This window comes from Tinamus guttatus, unplaced genomic scaffold (genome assembly GCF_059628265.1).
Source record: "Tinamus guttatus ecotype Peru unplaced genomic scaffold, ASM5962826v1 Tinamus_guttatus_pri_ptg000563l, whole genome shotgun sequence".
Taxonomy (NCBI): Eukaryota; Metazoa; Chordata; class Aves; order Tinamiformes; family Tinamidae; genus Tinamus; species Tinamus guttatus.
In genome coordinates, this window is record NW_028289097.1 from 624,642 (window position 1) to 638,247 (window position 13,606).

The 13,606-nt window shown below is 65.8% G+C and overlaps 1 protein-coding gene across 1 annotated transcript in view; it reads right to left on the reverse strand.

The window, feature by feature from the left end:
- Nucleotides 1-7,604: 7,604 nt before the first annotated feature.
- NAV1 (neuron navigator 1) overlaps nucleotides 7,605-13,606 on the reverse strand; it is a 45,463-nt gene continuing 39,461 nt past the window's right edge. Inside the window, exons 17-29 of the mRNA XM_088534503.1 lie at nucleotides 12,183-12,379; nucleotides 11,904-12,066; nucleotides 11,561-11,735; nucleotides 11,251-11,348; nucleotides 11,039-11,134; nucleotides 10,712-10,871; nucleotides 10,368-10,603; nucleotides 10,125-10,279; nucleotides 9,867-9,938; nucleotides 9,522-9,718; nucleotides 8,900-9,018; nucleotides 8,463-8,660; nucleotides 7,605-7,812 (exon numbers count right to left, since the gene is read on the reverse strand). Of these exons, the coding sequence (XP_088390629.1) occupies nucleotides 7,717-7,812; nucleotides 8,463-8,660; nucleotides 8,900-9,018; nucleotides 9,522-9,718; nucleotides 9,867-9,938; nucleotides 10,125-10,279; nucleotides 10,368-10,603; nucleotides 10,712-10,871; nucleotides 11,039-11,134; nucleotides 11,251-11,348; nucleotides 11,561-11,735; nucleotides 11,904-12,066; nucleotides 12,183-12,379 (1,962 nt within the window). The 3' untranslated portion in view covers nucleotides 7,605-7,716. The remainder of the gene's footprint in view (nucleotides 7,813-8,462; nucleotides 8,661-8,899; nucleotides 9,019-9,521; nucleotides 9,719-9,866; nucleotides 9,939-10,124; nucleotides 10,280-10,367; nucleotides 10,604-10,711; nucleotides 10,872-11,038; nucleotides 11,135-11,250; nucleotides 11,349-11,560; nucleotides 11,736-11,903; nucleotides 12,067-12,182; nucleotides 12,380-13,606) is intronic.

The window sequence follows — 13,606 nt, forward strand, 5'->3', positions numbered from 1 at the left end:
GCTGCCGCGGGAGCCTCGTCACACCAGCACGGGGGCACCTCAGCTCCCAGCCACTCACTGCCTTGTTTTAGGCTTGATTAATAATCAGGGGTCGGTGCCAGGGGCATCCAATATTTGGGGCCGAGCAGCGTTATCGAGAGCTCATTAGAGATAAAGGGAGGCGTGAAGAGCAGCCGCACCAGTGCAGTCGCTGCCATCGCAAAGGGCACCTCGAGGATGTGGGCGCTGAGCGGAGGGCAGCGGCACCCAGGGGACCAGCAGCAGAGGATAAGTCCCTCGGCACCCAAGGGCGAGAGGGCAGACGCCAAGCACCAAGTCTGTTGCGCTGCTTTGGGCCGCGATGCCGCATCTGGGCATCGCAGTCACCCGTTCCCAGTTTTCCTGCGCCAGGCAGAAGAAGGGGAAACTCCGGCTCTTTGGGGCAAGGTCAGTCTCATTTCAGCACTTCCCCGGCCGCAACGAGGGGATGGGGCAGCGCTCCAAGAGCGCCTGGGGGGTTCGGGCTGCAGCAGAGCATCAGTGTTTTGCCAGCTCAGGCTCTTGGCAGCGGCGCAGGTGACAGGCACCCACTGCCACCACCGCCACCACGGCCGGGCTCAATGACCTTGGCCGCGTCACCTCACTCGGTGCCTCCCCAACACGGAAAACACCACAAGGCATGTTCATCACCACCCTGGCAAAAAGGAAAAAATAAAAGAAAGAAAGAAAAGAACCCCAGGAGGCAGCCGAGGCCGAAAGCACCGTCCACACGGGCTGCATCACCGCAGCTCGGGTGTCCAGGAGCGCAGGGCGGCGCGCGGCGAGGCCGCTGCGCTAGCGAGCAGCAATGCAGCAGGCGGGCGACGACTCCTGCCGGCAGCTCGTGCTCCAGACTCCAACAGCCGCAGCAGCAGCAGCACCTCGGCGCGGGGCGCGCGGGCGCCTTCGCTCAAGGACTGAAGTTTCGCTGCTGCGGGGGACCTGCGGCTGCCACAGCCCGGGCGTGGGGCGGGAAGGGGGGAGGCGACGCGCGTGCTGCTCGCTGGGGAAGAGGCACCCCAGGGCGGCGCGGGGCTGGGGGGTCCCAAAGCGATGGGTGCCCCTTGCAGGGCGCCGCGGTCACCTTGCAGAAAGGCTCTGCGGGTGCCCCCAGGACATGTCCTCAGCTTCTCCCTGTGCTTCTGGGAAGCGGGCGGCAGGGAAGCGGCGAGGCGGGTGCAAGCGGACGGCTCGGATGCAGCTGGGGATGCCGGGGCTCCGCTATCCCACGGCACCGGCACCTCCTGCCCGCCGCGGAGCGCAGGGCGATCCCGTCGGTGCCGCGGCAGGATTTGCCCCCACACGAGGAACCCGCCGGAGCTGGCAGCTGGCCAGGACACTACGGACGAGCCGCGGGGCCTGCGGGAGCAGCGGCACTTTTACCTGGACAACGGGTCCCCTGCGACCGAGCCGTGCGGGCGCCCGGGACCCGAGTGTCGCCTCCGCTGCCCGAGGGCACCTTCGCCCCGGCCCCGCAGCGCCCGGCAGCCCCGCAGCACCCCCCGCACCGGGCAAAGCGCCCCGAGCTGCTTCGGCACCAACTTGGCTTGGGGGAATGGAGGGGGAGCAGCGCCCCGGGGCAGCCCCGGTGCGGAGCCCCCCGAGGAGAGGGACCCAGGCGTCCCGCACCGCTCCCCCGCCCGGGAGGGGGACAGGAGGGGCCCGGGCATCCCGCATCGCCGCTGCTGCCCCGCTCCCGGCCGCGGCGCAAGGCGCGGGGAGCCGCTCCCGCCGCCGCTCCGCTCCCGGCCCCGCGCCCGCTGCCCCCCGGCTCCGCCGCCCCGCCCCGGAGAAACTTCTCCGGGAGTGCGGGCGCCGCGGGCGGGAGGCGCAAACTTACCGGGCGCGGCGGAGAGGGGACGTTCCGGGCCGGGCCGGGCCGGGCCGGGGCGGCGCGGGCGCTGCGGGGCGCGGGGCGCTGCGGGGCGCGGGGCGCTGCGGGGCGCAGGGCGCTGCGGGCGGGCGCGGGCGCTGCGGCAGCCCCGGCCCCTCCGGGCTCGCGTGCGGCGGCTCCGCGCTGCTCCGCCCACTGCCGAGGGGCCGCCCCGCCCCGCCGCGAGGCCCCGCCCCCGGGCCCGCCCCGCCCGGGCAGCCCCCGCCGGCGGTTCCCGCGCGCCGCCAACCGTCACCTCAGAGCGGTCCCCGCGACCGTCCCTTCATAGCGCCCGTCACCTCAGAGCGGTCACCTCAGAGCGGTCACCTCAGAGCAGTCACCTCAGAGCAGTCACTTCAGAGCGCCCGTCGCCTCAGAGCGGTCCCCTCAGAGCAGTCACCTCAGAGTGGTCACCGTGACAGTCCCCTTCACAGCGCCTGTCACCTCAGAGTGGTTACCTCAGAGCGGTCACCTCAGAGCGAGTGCGGTGCCAGTCCCCTTCACAGCGCCCGTTACCTCAGAGCGGTCACCTCAGAGCGAGTCCCATGCCAGTCCCCTTCATGGTGCCCGTCACCTCAGAGCGGTCCCCTCAGCCTGACTGGGGCACATAACACACAATGCAGAGCAGAACTGATGACATAGACCCATCCTGAAACTTGCCTGCGTGCCAATGTGCATCCCATGCATCCCTGGAGTCTAGTTCATTACTCAGTTTTTATCCACTCTGTTATTGCTATCTTGACCTTCATTTCCAAGCCAGCTCCCCAGAAGTTCTGCGGACTTGGGGCTCATGGCACATCATGGGTGAAGATGCTGCTGCTTCCTGCCCCACCACCTCCATCTCCTCTCCAAACCAGATGTCCTGTGCTCCTGCACCACTCCGGGGCATCCATGAAGACTCGAGGCTATCAGGATCCCCTTCTCCACCAGAGCTGGGTGCACGGGGGGAAACCCATGGGCATGGGGGGACCTCGGTGTGCCGGGTTTGTCTCCTGCCACCGCTGGAAGGTGCCGGGGGCGGCTGGATGCTGCAGATAGGGAGCAGGCGAGCGTCCCCAGCTCTGCTGGGAGTCACGCGCTCATCTCGCCCTGGAGCCTGTGTCCCTGGCACGCGGGCAGACCGCGGCGCAGCGGCTCCCGGCCGCTGGCCCCGCGGCCCCAAGGGCTCCGAGCAGCCGGCTGTGCTGAGCACCCACGGGCTGCACCAGGGCGGCCGTCTGGGCAGGAGCCGGGACGTGACAGGCTGCTCCAGCCAGAGCCTCTAATAACAGGATTGATTTCCTTGCGCCCCTGCAGCGGCCCTGAGCCAAGGCAGGCTTCGCCCTGGCTTTAATGAGCAAGCATTGCTAAATTAAAGCACAGGGTCGTCATCACTGCTGCTGCTGCAGCGCTAGCTGGGGCTGTTCCAACTCCAAGAGCAGCCCCCTCACTTGGGTGCAGAAAGGGAGGTTGGGCAAGAGGGTCTGCCCGGGGCAGGGGAGCAGGGAGAGGGCCCTGGGGCGGCAGCCTGGTTGGAAGCAGCTTTCTCTGCAGCTATCGCGGGTCCCTGGGCACCCTCTGAGCACTGCGTGCTCCCGTGGGTGCAGGGTGGCTGTGACACCTGCGCTCCCCAACATGGGGGCATTTCCAGAGGGAGGCGGATGCTGCTGGCACCAGGCTGCGGGGCACCCTGGGAGGAGCTGCTGGACGGGTGCCCCAGCCCACGGGTGCTGCTGTGCACACACTGCTGACCCCTCTGGGTGCTGCTGCACCCACAAGTGATGCTGAACCCGACACATCCAGCCTCTGCTGAGCATCCCTTTGCCCTTGTCTGGGCCGTGAGGTCTGGACCAGGTTGGGCCACGTGCACTGCAGATGTCCACGGGCTCCATATAGCCAAAGAGAGCAGGGAAGGGGCCCACGCGGCTCCAGCATCAAGCTTGGGGGTTCCCCTCCCCTATACCCCTTAAAATAGTGTCACCTTTCAGAATGTTGCCTGGGCTGGGGCCTAAGAGACACCAGGTCACCATTCCCAGCTGCTTCCTCTCCTCACACCTGGGGAGCAATGTGTCAGTCCCCCAAAACCATGTGTGAACCCCGAGACTGACGCGTTCATGGGAGCCTTGTGCTATCGCAATAGGCATACTGCAAATATCCAACGGGCATGGCGGGAAGGAAATATTTCCCTGGAGCTGCTGCCCCACCATCAGCTCCTCCTCCTCCAGAGCAGCGCCCGCAGGAGGGTGCTGATGCCCTCATTCCTCCTGGGGGTGCATGGAGAGGGTCCCCAGCCAGGTGAGTGGCCCCTCACTCACCAGCTTTGGCACTGCCCGGGTCCTGTCCACCAGGCAGGAGATGCAGTGAACACAGAGCCGATGGAAAGTGCCCTCTCCTGGCCTTGCGTTCACCACCGCAGCGTGTTAGCAACTCATAATCATCCTGCGATTAATTAGTAGCTCCTAGAGCATCTGTTCCCGCTCTAGTACCGCTCTCCCAAGTGGAAAACCAGCTTTAGCGGCACCGCTAAGCTGCAGCCTCTGCCTCACGGGGTGAGAGGGAGCACCGGGCTCGGCGGGGTCCCCCACCTGCCATGGGGACCTGGTGACGACGCGTCCCCTTCCCAGGGAGCGGAGCAATCCCCACCTCGAGCCCCATCCCACTCCCCTCCCGCCACCCCCTCCTGCCCCACAGCTCCTGGCCCACCACAAGGATTCCAAACCCCGGCGTCTTTTTGCCTCCTTGCACCCCAAATTGGACACCAGGACATCACAGGGACAGCCCTCCCCGATGAAAACCACCCCCCGCACCTTGCAAAACCGCCCCACTTTCAAACCAGGAGCGGGTCTGCAAACCACCCTGTGGGTTTCTGCAGCACCGAGCTGGGGACATGGCCGCATCCTCACGGCAAAGCAGCCGCTCCGCTGCCTCCTCCCGGGCCCCGCACACAGCACGAGCAGCCAGGCGGGTACAGGAGATAACTTTATTGAATCCAATGGTGTTAGACAGACGACCGAGAAGAGACATGCCGTTCGGTGCGGGCAGCGTGGGCAGCAGGAGCTCACTTGGTGCAGGGCTGGATTTGTTGCTGTCTTTAGTGATATCCTCAAGCCTTTCTTTTTCCTCTGGGCTTTCCTTTACAACTTTATCTTTTTGTTAAAATTGCATTTAAGTAAAAACAACGGATAGGGGGGGAGAAGAGTCCAGATGGTGTTTGTTCCCTATGATTGTTCCCGCAGTTATGTACAACATCAGACCAGTGGGGTCGGGTTTTGTTTGTTTTTTTGTCGCCATCAGGTAGAAAATGGAGCAAGTTTTACAAACGTGGAGAAGGCAGGATAAAGCAAAGACAGACAGGCGAGAGAGCAGTAGAAATTCGGACCAAAAATCTTAAAGAGAAATTTAAAAAGTGCTATAAAACCCCTCGGAAGGAATACCATGCAGTTAAGAAACACAAAACCCAGTCAATTACACAGATCATCTAAAAGGGGGATTTTTGTCCATTTCGTCATTTATTTAATTAAAAAAAGGTTGTTGTTTTTTTAATAGAAAAAAGCTAAAATTGTAAGGTTCGGGCCACCGGGCAGCAGTAGCTAGAGGGTGAAGGAGAGTGAGGCACCAGCCTGTCCAGCTCCAGCCCCTCCGAGGCTCCCGGCGCTTGGTGGCACCGCCGGGGACAATGAGGGGACAAGTTAGTGCAATTTTTGGACCCCCCTGGCCCAGTGGCACCAAGTCCGCAGGTGCCAGAGGGCTCAGCCCGTGCCGGGGGCTCGATGTAGCACAGGAGGAAGCTCCCGGGTTGGGCAACCACAGGGAAATTCACCCCTGTGCCACGCGCCAGCCTGAAGGGACATGCGGTGGCATCGCCAACCTGTGCCCTCCACAGCGGCGGAGCCTGGGGATTCCTCCTGAGTGACACCTTGGCCACGTACCTCAGGCGGGCTCCGTGGCGCTGGGAGGAGTGTGTAGGGCCAGAGCCCACCAAGCCACGGGGCAAGCAGAGCCACAGAGCAGGGAGAGAGGGAAGTGACGCGACGCTGGGGGTACCCACGGCCACCGCCAAGAGAGGTGACAGGGGCAGCCCCAGTGCCCCAGCAGGGGAGAGGGGCTGGAGGGGAGGGCAGGGCGCCCACCGGGGCCTCTAGCAACTGCTGGGAGAGTGTCTCGTACAATCAGAACAGAATCAGCACAGCACAGTCATCACAGAGTACAAAAAAAAAGCCCAAAAAAAGGAGAGACGCGCAGGGCCGGGCCCCACCAACTCACACGGGTCGTTCGAGCACGGATCTATTTACAGCGAGTCCTTAAGCCTATGGCGGCAACGCAAGAGAAGGCAAACGACAAGCGCTAGCAGCCGAGGGCAGGGAGCGCCCCGTGCGCTGGGAGCAGCTGGGCCCGGGCGGCCACTCTGCTGAGCGACATGGGGAGGCTGCGGGGCCGCGGCGCTGCCTGCGCTCCCCGCGCCGCAGACGGGCTCGGAGCGGACGGTGAGCGCGGGCACGGACAGGAGTGAGCACCATGGGCAGCACCGCGGCCAGGCGACAGGCACCGGCAGCTCCAGAGCACCAAGGGCAGCACCGGCACAAGGCAGGGAGGGCTGTGAGGCGGCCTCCGAGGCGCCCGGCGGCGCGGGGAGCACCGGGGCCAGCAGGGCCCTGCGCCCGGCCTTGCAGGACGCCCTGCTCGGGCCGTGGGGAGGCCGCGGCCATGCCCGCCCGGCCCCACGTCCCCCTCCCCACCGGGTTAAGGCAGTGCGGCAGCACCGCTGCGGAGCCCCCCGCGCCAGCGGCCTCCGGCGCTTGCAGGGGATGCAGAGCCGTGACAGGGCACCCGGGGTGCCCATGGCCCCCAGCCCGGGCTCCCAAGGAGAGGGGTCGCCCCCCAGAACAGGGGCCTGGGGGGAGACCCCAGCCCCAGCTCTGCCCTGTGCTTTGGGGGAGAGGGGAGCCACAGGCCGGGGGCTGCTCCGGGCGCATCCCGCTGCCCTTGGTCCCCGAGTCCCGTCTCGGCCAAGCCATGAGGGCCCCGCGCTGGGGAATTGGGGACTGGAGAGTGTCCAGTGAGCACCAGTTTTGTCACAGAGGTGGTTTGAGTGGTGGAAGTGACGGCTGCGAAAGAAACCAAAAGGAGAGGGAGCCGCTCGAGGGGAAGCGACGGGCACCAGGCCACGGGCTCCAGGCCGGGAGAGAGCAAAGAACCGTAAGAAAAAAATAAAACGGAAGGGACCAAAGCGAAGTCTGGACTCGGCCAACAGAAAAAAAAGGAAAGGGGTAAATAAAATAACCGAAGGAGGGGTTTAACTGGGCTGCAGGGGTTGCAGCGGCTGCCAGGCAGGTTGAACAGGGACGCAGGCAGGGCCGGGCTCCTCGTGGCGCTCGCCCGCCAGGGCGCTGCCACGGCCGCTCCTGCACCGCAGCCCTGGCCGGAGAGGGCAGCGGAGCCGCGGGCACCGGCCAAGGTGCCCTCTGCTCCTACCGGAGCAGCCCAGGCTCCTCCCGCGGCCCCGGCTTCGCCCCAGGCGGCTCCCGCGGGGTCCCTGCCCCACGCAGGGGCTTCCTGCGGCTCCACAGCGGTGACGCCTGCCCCAAAGCCCCGGAATTTGCGAGAGAGACAGGAAAAATAATAAGAACCAAGAATAGAAACCAGGAGTCTCCTACCCACAGCGGCGGGAGACGGCACCTCACGCTCACCCACGCACGAGCTGAGCCCCCACGGCAGGGCCGCGCCAGAGCCCCGGCCTCTGCGCTCGCGCCAGCCCCGCGCTCCAGGATACCCAAGGAAAAGCGCAGCCCGGCGGGAGCGGCGCCCGGCATCCGGCTGCCGCGCGCCTGGGCCGGCACGTCTGGGCCTCACAGAGTCGACTGCAGGTCGGGATCCACCATGGTCTCTCGGTCTGGGGACTCGATGTAGTTGGCGGCCTCCTGGAGCTTCAGCAGCATGGCCATCTGTGGGGACAGGGCCCGGGTGCGTGAGCCTCCCCGCGGCCTCCACCCGGGCGCACGGGGAACCAGGCGGGATGGGAATAAGAGGCTCCCGGGCACCCCCGGGCAGGGTGAGCGCCCTCCAGCATCCTGTGGAAGCTAGGGATGAATCCCTGCTCCCTGGAGAACTCCGAGCCCTCCTTGACCTCCCACACAAACCCGAGCAGCCCCCGAGACTCCCTAAAGGTTAAAGCAAGGCCCAGGGTCACTACAAAAGCCCTTCCCGGTGCCAGGGTCCGGCCTTGCACCCAGGCAGGACGGGCAAGGCCGAGCGTGCGCAGGCAGCAGCGCGGTGCCCTCCCGCTGCCTCTCTGTGGGTGCCGCGCAGGGACGCAGCCATGCAGCGGCCCCGGTGAGCGCACGCGGGCACGCAACGCCACGCGGGAGGTGGGCAGTGCCGGCGGCGCTCACGCCGAGCCCGTGCTCGTCACAACACGGCACAGTGCCACCACTGCCACCGCCCTGCATCACCGCTCCCGCCCCAGGTTTCTGCATCCCTATATCCAGCTTCTTAAACAAAAAGAGCAGCCATTGAGCATGGTTTGATCCCGCTCCCTCCTTGCACCCAGCGCCACCCGCCCCGCAGTGCCCAGGACAGCCGGGCACGGCCGTACCAGAGGGTCTGCGTCCAGGGAGCTGGGCGTCGTGTCCTTCACGGTGCGCTCCTCGGCGGGGGACACGGTGCTGTGGGGCCCCACGGTGGGCGGGGGCAGGTGGTAGAGCTTGGACTGGTCCTGCTGCGCCGACGGCCAGGGCAGGGTGTCCCGCACCCACTCCACGGGATCCTCCCAGGCCGCCTTCTGCCCATGGACCTGCAAGCGAGGAACAAGAGGCAGCCACGTTCATGACCACGGGCTGGAGCTCCGTGTCACTGCGTCCTGGGCAAGCGGCGCTACCGCCCACTGCAGGAGCGGGACAGGGAGTGACACAGAAGCCATCGGCACCCACGGCCCAGCACCTTCCCTCTCCCCATCCGCTCGGCCTGCTACACCAGCACGTCCCCTTGGAGCTGGGTCTAGGGTTATGTTCCCCCTTGAGCCCTCCCAGGTACCTTGAGTCCATCTTTCGCCCCTTCCTGCAGGTAGGGGATGATCGAGTTATTCCACAGGTCAATGAACCAGGTCCGGAAATCCTCAATTCCAATGGGGCAGGACAGGAAGAAGCAGGGACCTACAGAGGGAGAAGGCAGAGAGCAAAGATGGGGACCCTGGTGTCCCTGAGTCCACCCCCAGTCGGACCCAGCCTTGGGGCGGCCGCCGCGTTGGGGCAGCCCAGCCTTGCTGTCAGGTTCGGGGCTGTGGAGGGCACCTTGGCCTCGACCGTGTCCTGGGGGCAGCCCCCAGCACAGGATCTGCCCAAAGCGTGGGAGTAGAAAGTGACGCCCTAGCAAACAACGGGGCTCCCAATACCCATCTATGCCCCCAAGAGCGTGGTTAGGCAGAAGGAAAACGGCCTGGGAAAATCCAGCTCCTCTGAGGCCAACAGTGCCAAAAACGGAGACAACTCTGGCCACCACCACAGCGACGGGTCCCATGGGACAGGGTGGTGTCTCAGCGACTGGGGGCAGGAACGCGCGGGGCAGCACGGCGGCTCCCCCGTCTCCTCTGGGGGGTCTCCCCCTTGCCCCACGGCCCCCGCAGCGCAGAGGCGGGCGGCACGGGGCCGCGCCGTACCGATGAGGAAGTCGGAAGTGCTGTGTTTCTCCAGGAAGGTGTGCAAGTGGTACCAGAGCTTGGGCACCCAGTCCAGCACGCGCAGCAGCTCCTCCTTGTTGGCGTTGACGTCCGTGTCCGACTCAAGCAGCTTCCGCCGCAGGTAGCGCACCAGGAAGCCGTTGGCCGGCTCCACGTTGTTGGAGAAGGTCAGCATCCTGCAGGGACGAGACGGTCACTCAGGGCTGGATCTCCCCCTATGCAGGGAACGGGTCCAGGGCTGCCCTAGGGGCAGGAGTGGTGGCCCCTGGGCTCCCAACCCCACGCGGATGCTCCACATCCCCACTGGAGAGGTCGGATCCACACCTGAAGCTGAGGTGGAGGCCGTGGTTCGGGGTCATCTTCACAGGCTGGTTGGTGGTACCGATGACGTAGGGACTGAGAGAGAGCAAGACAGGATCCATGAGAAGGAGCACCCTGGGCTGTCCCCACGCCCAGCAGAGCCCCAGGGCCACCCATGGCAGTTGCTCCGGGCACAGTGGGCGCATGTGACCCTGCAGCCCCATCTCTCCAAGCCCAGCGGGAGTGCGCGCAGAGCTGCGGCAGGTCCCGCTGGGCACTCACCATTTGTGGTACTTGCAGGTGAGCGCGCCGTTGACGAGCTCGCTGATGGAGCCCGCCTCGCTAAGGTCGTCCAGGAGGATGACGAGCGGCACGTCCGCCGTGCCCGTCTCCCGGTCGATCTGGTTCGCCAGGTTGGAGAGGTACAGCTGCAGGTCCTGCAACAAGGGGGCCAGGCGTCACGTGTGGGGCCAAGTCGGGGCACCGGCGCCAACGGAAAGCGCCCTGGCTCCCGCGTGCCCTCACCTTGCAGGACTGCTGGTGCATGTTGAAGGTGCTCACGATGCCCTCGGTGACGTCCCGGCCCGAGCGCTCCACCAGGTACTCGGCCAGGCGGTTGGTCAGGTAGGTCTTGCCGGTGCCGCTGGGGCCCGAGAGGATGAGCCGCCGGTGCTTGAGCAGGAGGCTGATGTAGTGCTGCATCATGGGCTTGGGGATGAGCGTCTCGAACACCAGGCTGTCCACGCACTTCTCCTTCAAGCCTGCAGGCAGAGAAGGGCTGACGGCCCCGCTCTCTCCGCACAGCACAGCGGGACCGCGGAGGAGGGAGCCCTTTGGTGGATGGATGGAGCCCTCTCTGCCACACGGACCTTTGAGTGTCACGGCGATGCTGGTCAGGCCCCGGCGGCACAGCGGCAGCTCCGGCGGCTCCGTGTCCAGGACCCGCTTGATGTGGCTGATGCTGTAACCGTAGACAGACTCGGTGCTGAGCCCCAGGGTGGAAGCAGGATCCATTTTGGTGATATAATCCTATGCAGAAAAGGGCAGGACCGTCAGCACACTCAGGCCCTGCCAGCGGAAGACTAAAAGGTGCTGAGCACCTCCAGGAGGCCCCAGAAAGGCACCGGGCTGTGCAGTGCTGGGCACAGGGGAGAAGGTGGAAGGAGCAGGGGTCGGAGAGGCCCTTGAGCTCTCACCTTGAAGACCTGGCAGACAGCCTCATCCAGCATCTTCCAGTCAATCTTTCCGCTCACCTTGGTCCAGCCCAGGAAAAACTCCTGCTGCTTGAGGTCCTAAGGGCCAAGGCAGAGGTGTACGGAGCTGGAGCACGGGACAACTGTCCTCTGCCCCTCGTGTGGGGGGACACAGCTTCAGGGCAGGTCAGGCCCCCCCTCCAGCCTGCACTTACCCCCTTGATGATGTGCTGGGGCGGCATGCGCACCACGATCCTCAGCGTCAGCTCGTCCTTCTGGGTGCCAGCGCTAACGGCGTCCATAGGGGACACGTCTGGGGACACAGAAGGGTCAGGCCGTGCGAGCCGGGCCACAGGGCCTGACAGGAGCCCGTTCCACCACGCGCCTCCTCGCGAGGGCTTGGCCACGCTATGCCGGGGGGCACCCTCTGCATGGCCCCGCACTGAAGGGGTTGCCCCACAGCAGCGCCCACGCACGGGCCGTGCCCCTGGCCTCCCCTCCCGGCGGCGGCTCCGCCGTCCCCACCTGCGTCCGCCAGGCTGGCGCTGAAGGCATGGCCGAGCGCGAGGCCCAGCGAGCGCCGCGGTGACGAGGAGGCCGACGTGCTCGTGACGTGGCCGGCGATGGAGCCTGGCACCGACGAGGGCCCCGGAGCCACCTTGAGCCGGTCGTTCTCGGCCTTCAGGAGATCCACCTCCAGCTGCAGGGGAAATATGTTACAGCCCGGAGAGGAGGACTGGATGTTGGCAGCACACGGGACCCACACACCATGGGCACCAAGGAGCTGGGCTCTCAGCTCTGAGGTCCCCGTCCCCAGCCCAGGCTGCGGGCCACAAGACCAAGGTCTGGTGGTGGCCCCAGCCCTCACCTGCATGTTGTGCATGGTCTCCCGCAGCTGCTCCAGCTGATGGGCTGAGTTCAGGGCCTCCAGGCGGATGTCCGTCAGCTTCATCTCCTTCTCCCACAGCTCCGACCGCAGCTCTGAGACCTCCTTCTTCTCTGGCTCGCCCTCGCTGTGGGCCTGGAAGAGCCTGTGCCAGGGGAGACACCAGTGCTTGCTCAAACCCGGGGCAGACACCTGCAGAGCGGAGCAGGACACAGGGACCAGCCATCTCTGCTCCAGGCTGCCTGCCCCGGCCGCACGTACTCAGCTGTGTCGATGCCCACGGAGGAGGACGTGGAGGATTTGATGGAGGGCGAGGCGGTCTCCATGGAGCCGTGCTGCAGCTTGGGCGAGGACGGGGCCGAGGAGTCCGGCGTGGCGATCTCCTCGATGTCCGAGTAGGACGAGGCCGACTTGGGCCCCTTCTTGATGCTGAAGGCCTTGTTGAAGGAGCTCCGCAACTACGGGAGACGGAAAGCCCTGCGTCAGGAACAGCCAACCCGGCTGACCACAGCTCTGGCACGGCCCCGTCTTGCCCCGAGGCCGGAGTGCGTCCTCATCTGCTCACTCAGCACCAACAGACAGTTGGACCCGAGCCCAGCGGTGCCACAGCCATCACCGAGGCAGGCGCAGGCCCTGCCACCCGGCCACCCTGCTCTGCTGACACCCGGGCGCCTGTGCCCCTTCACACAACCCTCAGCACCACCCCCGGCCTGGATGGCACCTAAGTCCCTGTGGAACTTCCCCAGCACCCACATTCTGGGTGTTTGTGGACGGCCACGGTGCCTCGGTCCACAAGGCAGGGCCGGCTCCAATCTCAGGTTCCCCCCACGGCCACTGCCCCAGCGAGCAGCACTTTGGGGGAGAACGTGCCACAAGGTGCCCCGGGCACCGCAGAGCCTGGGTCCAGGTGCCAGGGGACAATTCCAGTCCTATCCCCCCTTCTCCTGCGCGGGGTCCTGGTGGAGGGCGCGCGGGCGGGCATGCAGCATGCAACTGCGCACGGCACACACAGCCACGGACACGGGAGCGGAGGCCGGGGAGGACGCACGGACGCTGCGCAGGGGCCAAACCACGGCAGCGGCCTCGGGGACAGGAGCAGGACGGACACCCCGGGCTCACGGCACGTGCCCTGCAGGACCAGGGCCTGCTCCAAGGGCAGGTGGGAGGAAAACTGGCCCGGGAGCGGGCAGGATCCAGCCCATCTCCTAGGAGGCACTGGGCACACCTGCCCAGACGTCCCCTTGAGAAGGAAAAATGCTGCACTGCAACGTGAAGAACAAGGTGGGTGTCAAGCTTTGCTTGAGGGCTGAACGGCAAGGTCCCGACAGGGACAGAGCAACTCCGCACCAGTCGGTGACTCTGAGGACACAACGGAGCATCCCAGGCTCCCGCAAGGCTCAGGAGGCCGAGGCCATGCTGCTCTGCGCTGTGGTCCTGTGGACCTGAGGAGCTGCAGCATCCGAACCCACCAAGGTTAAGAAGGATGCGGGACACGTCTGCAGCCCTCAGGCTCCCTCTCCAAAACCGTGGCCCTTGGTCCATTTTGGAGGCCGCCGTCCTGTTGCAGTGAGCGCTCTGCGCGAAGCAGCGCTGCCCCGGCGCAGCCCACCCGATTTTGGCCTTGTTGCCCCACAAAGTGACCGAGGCGTCGCGGGGCACTACGGTGGCCCATGCGAGGGGGGTTA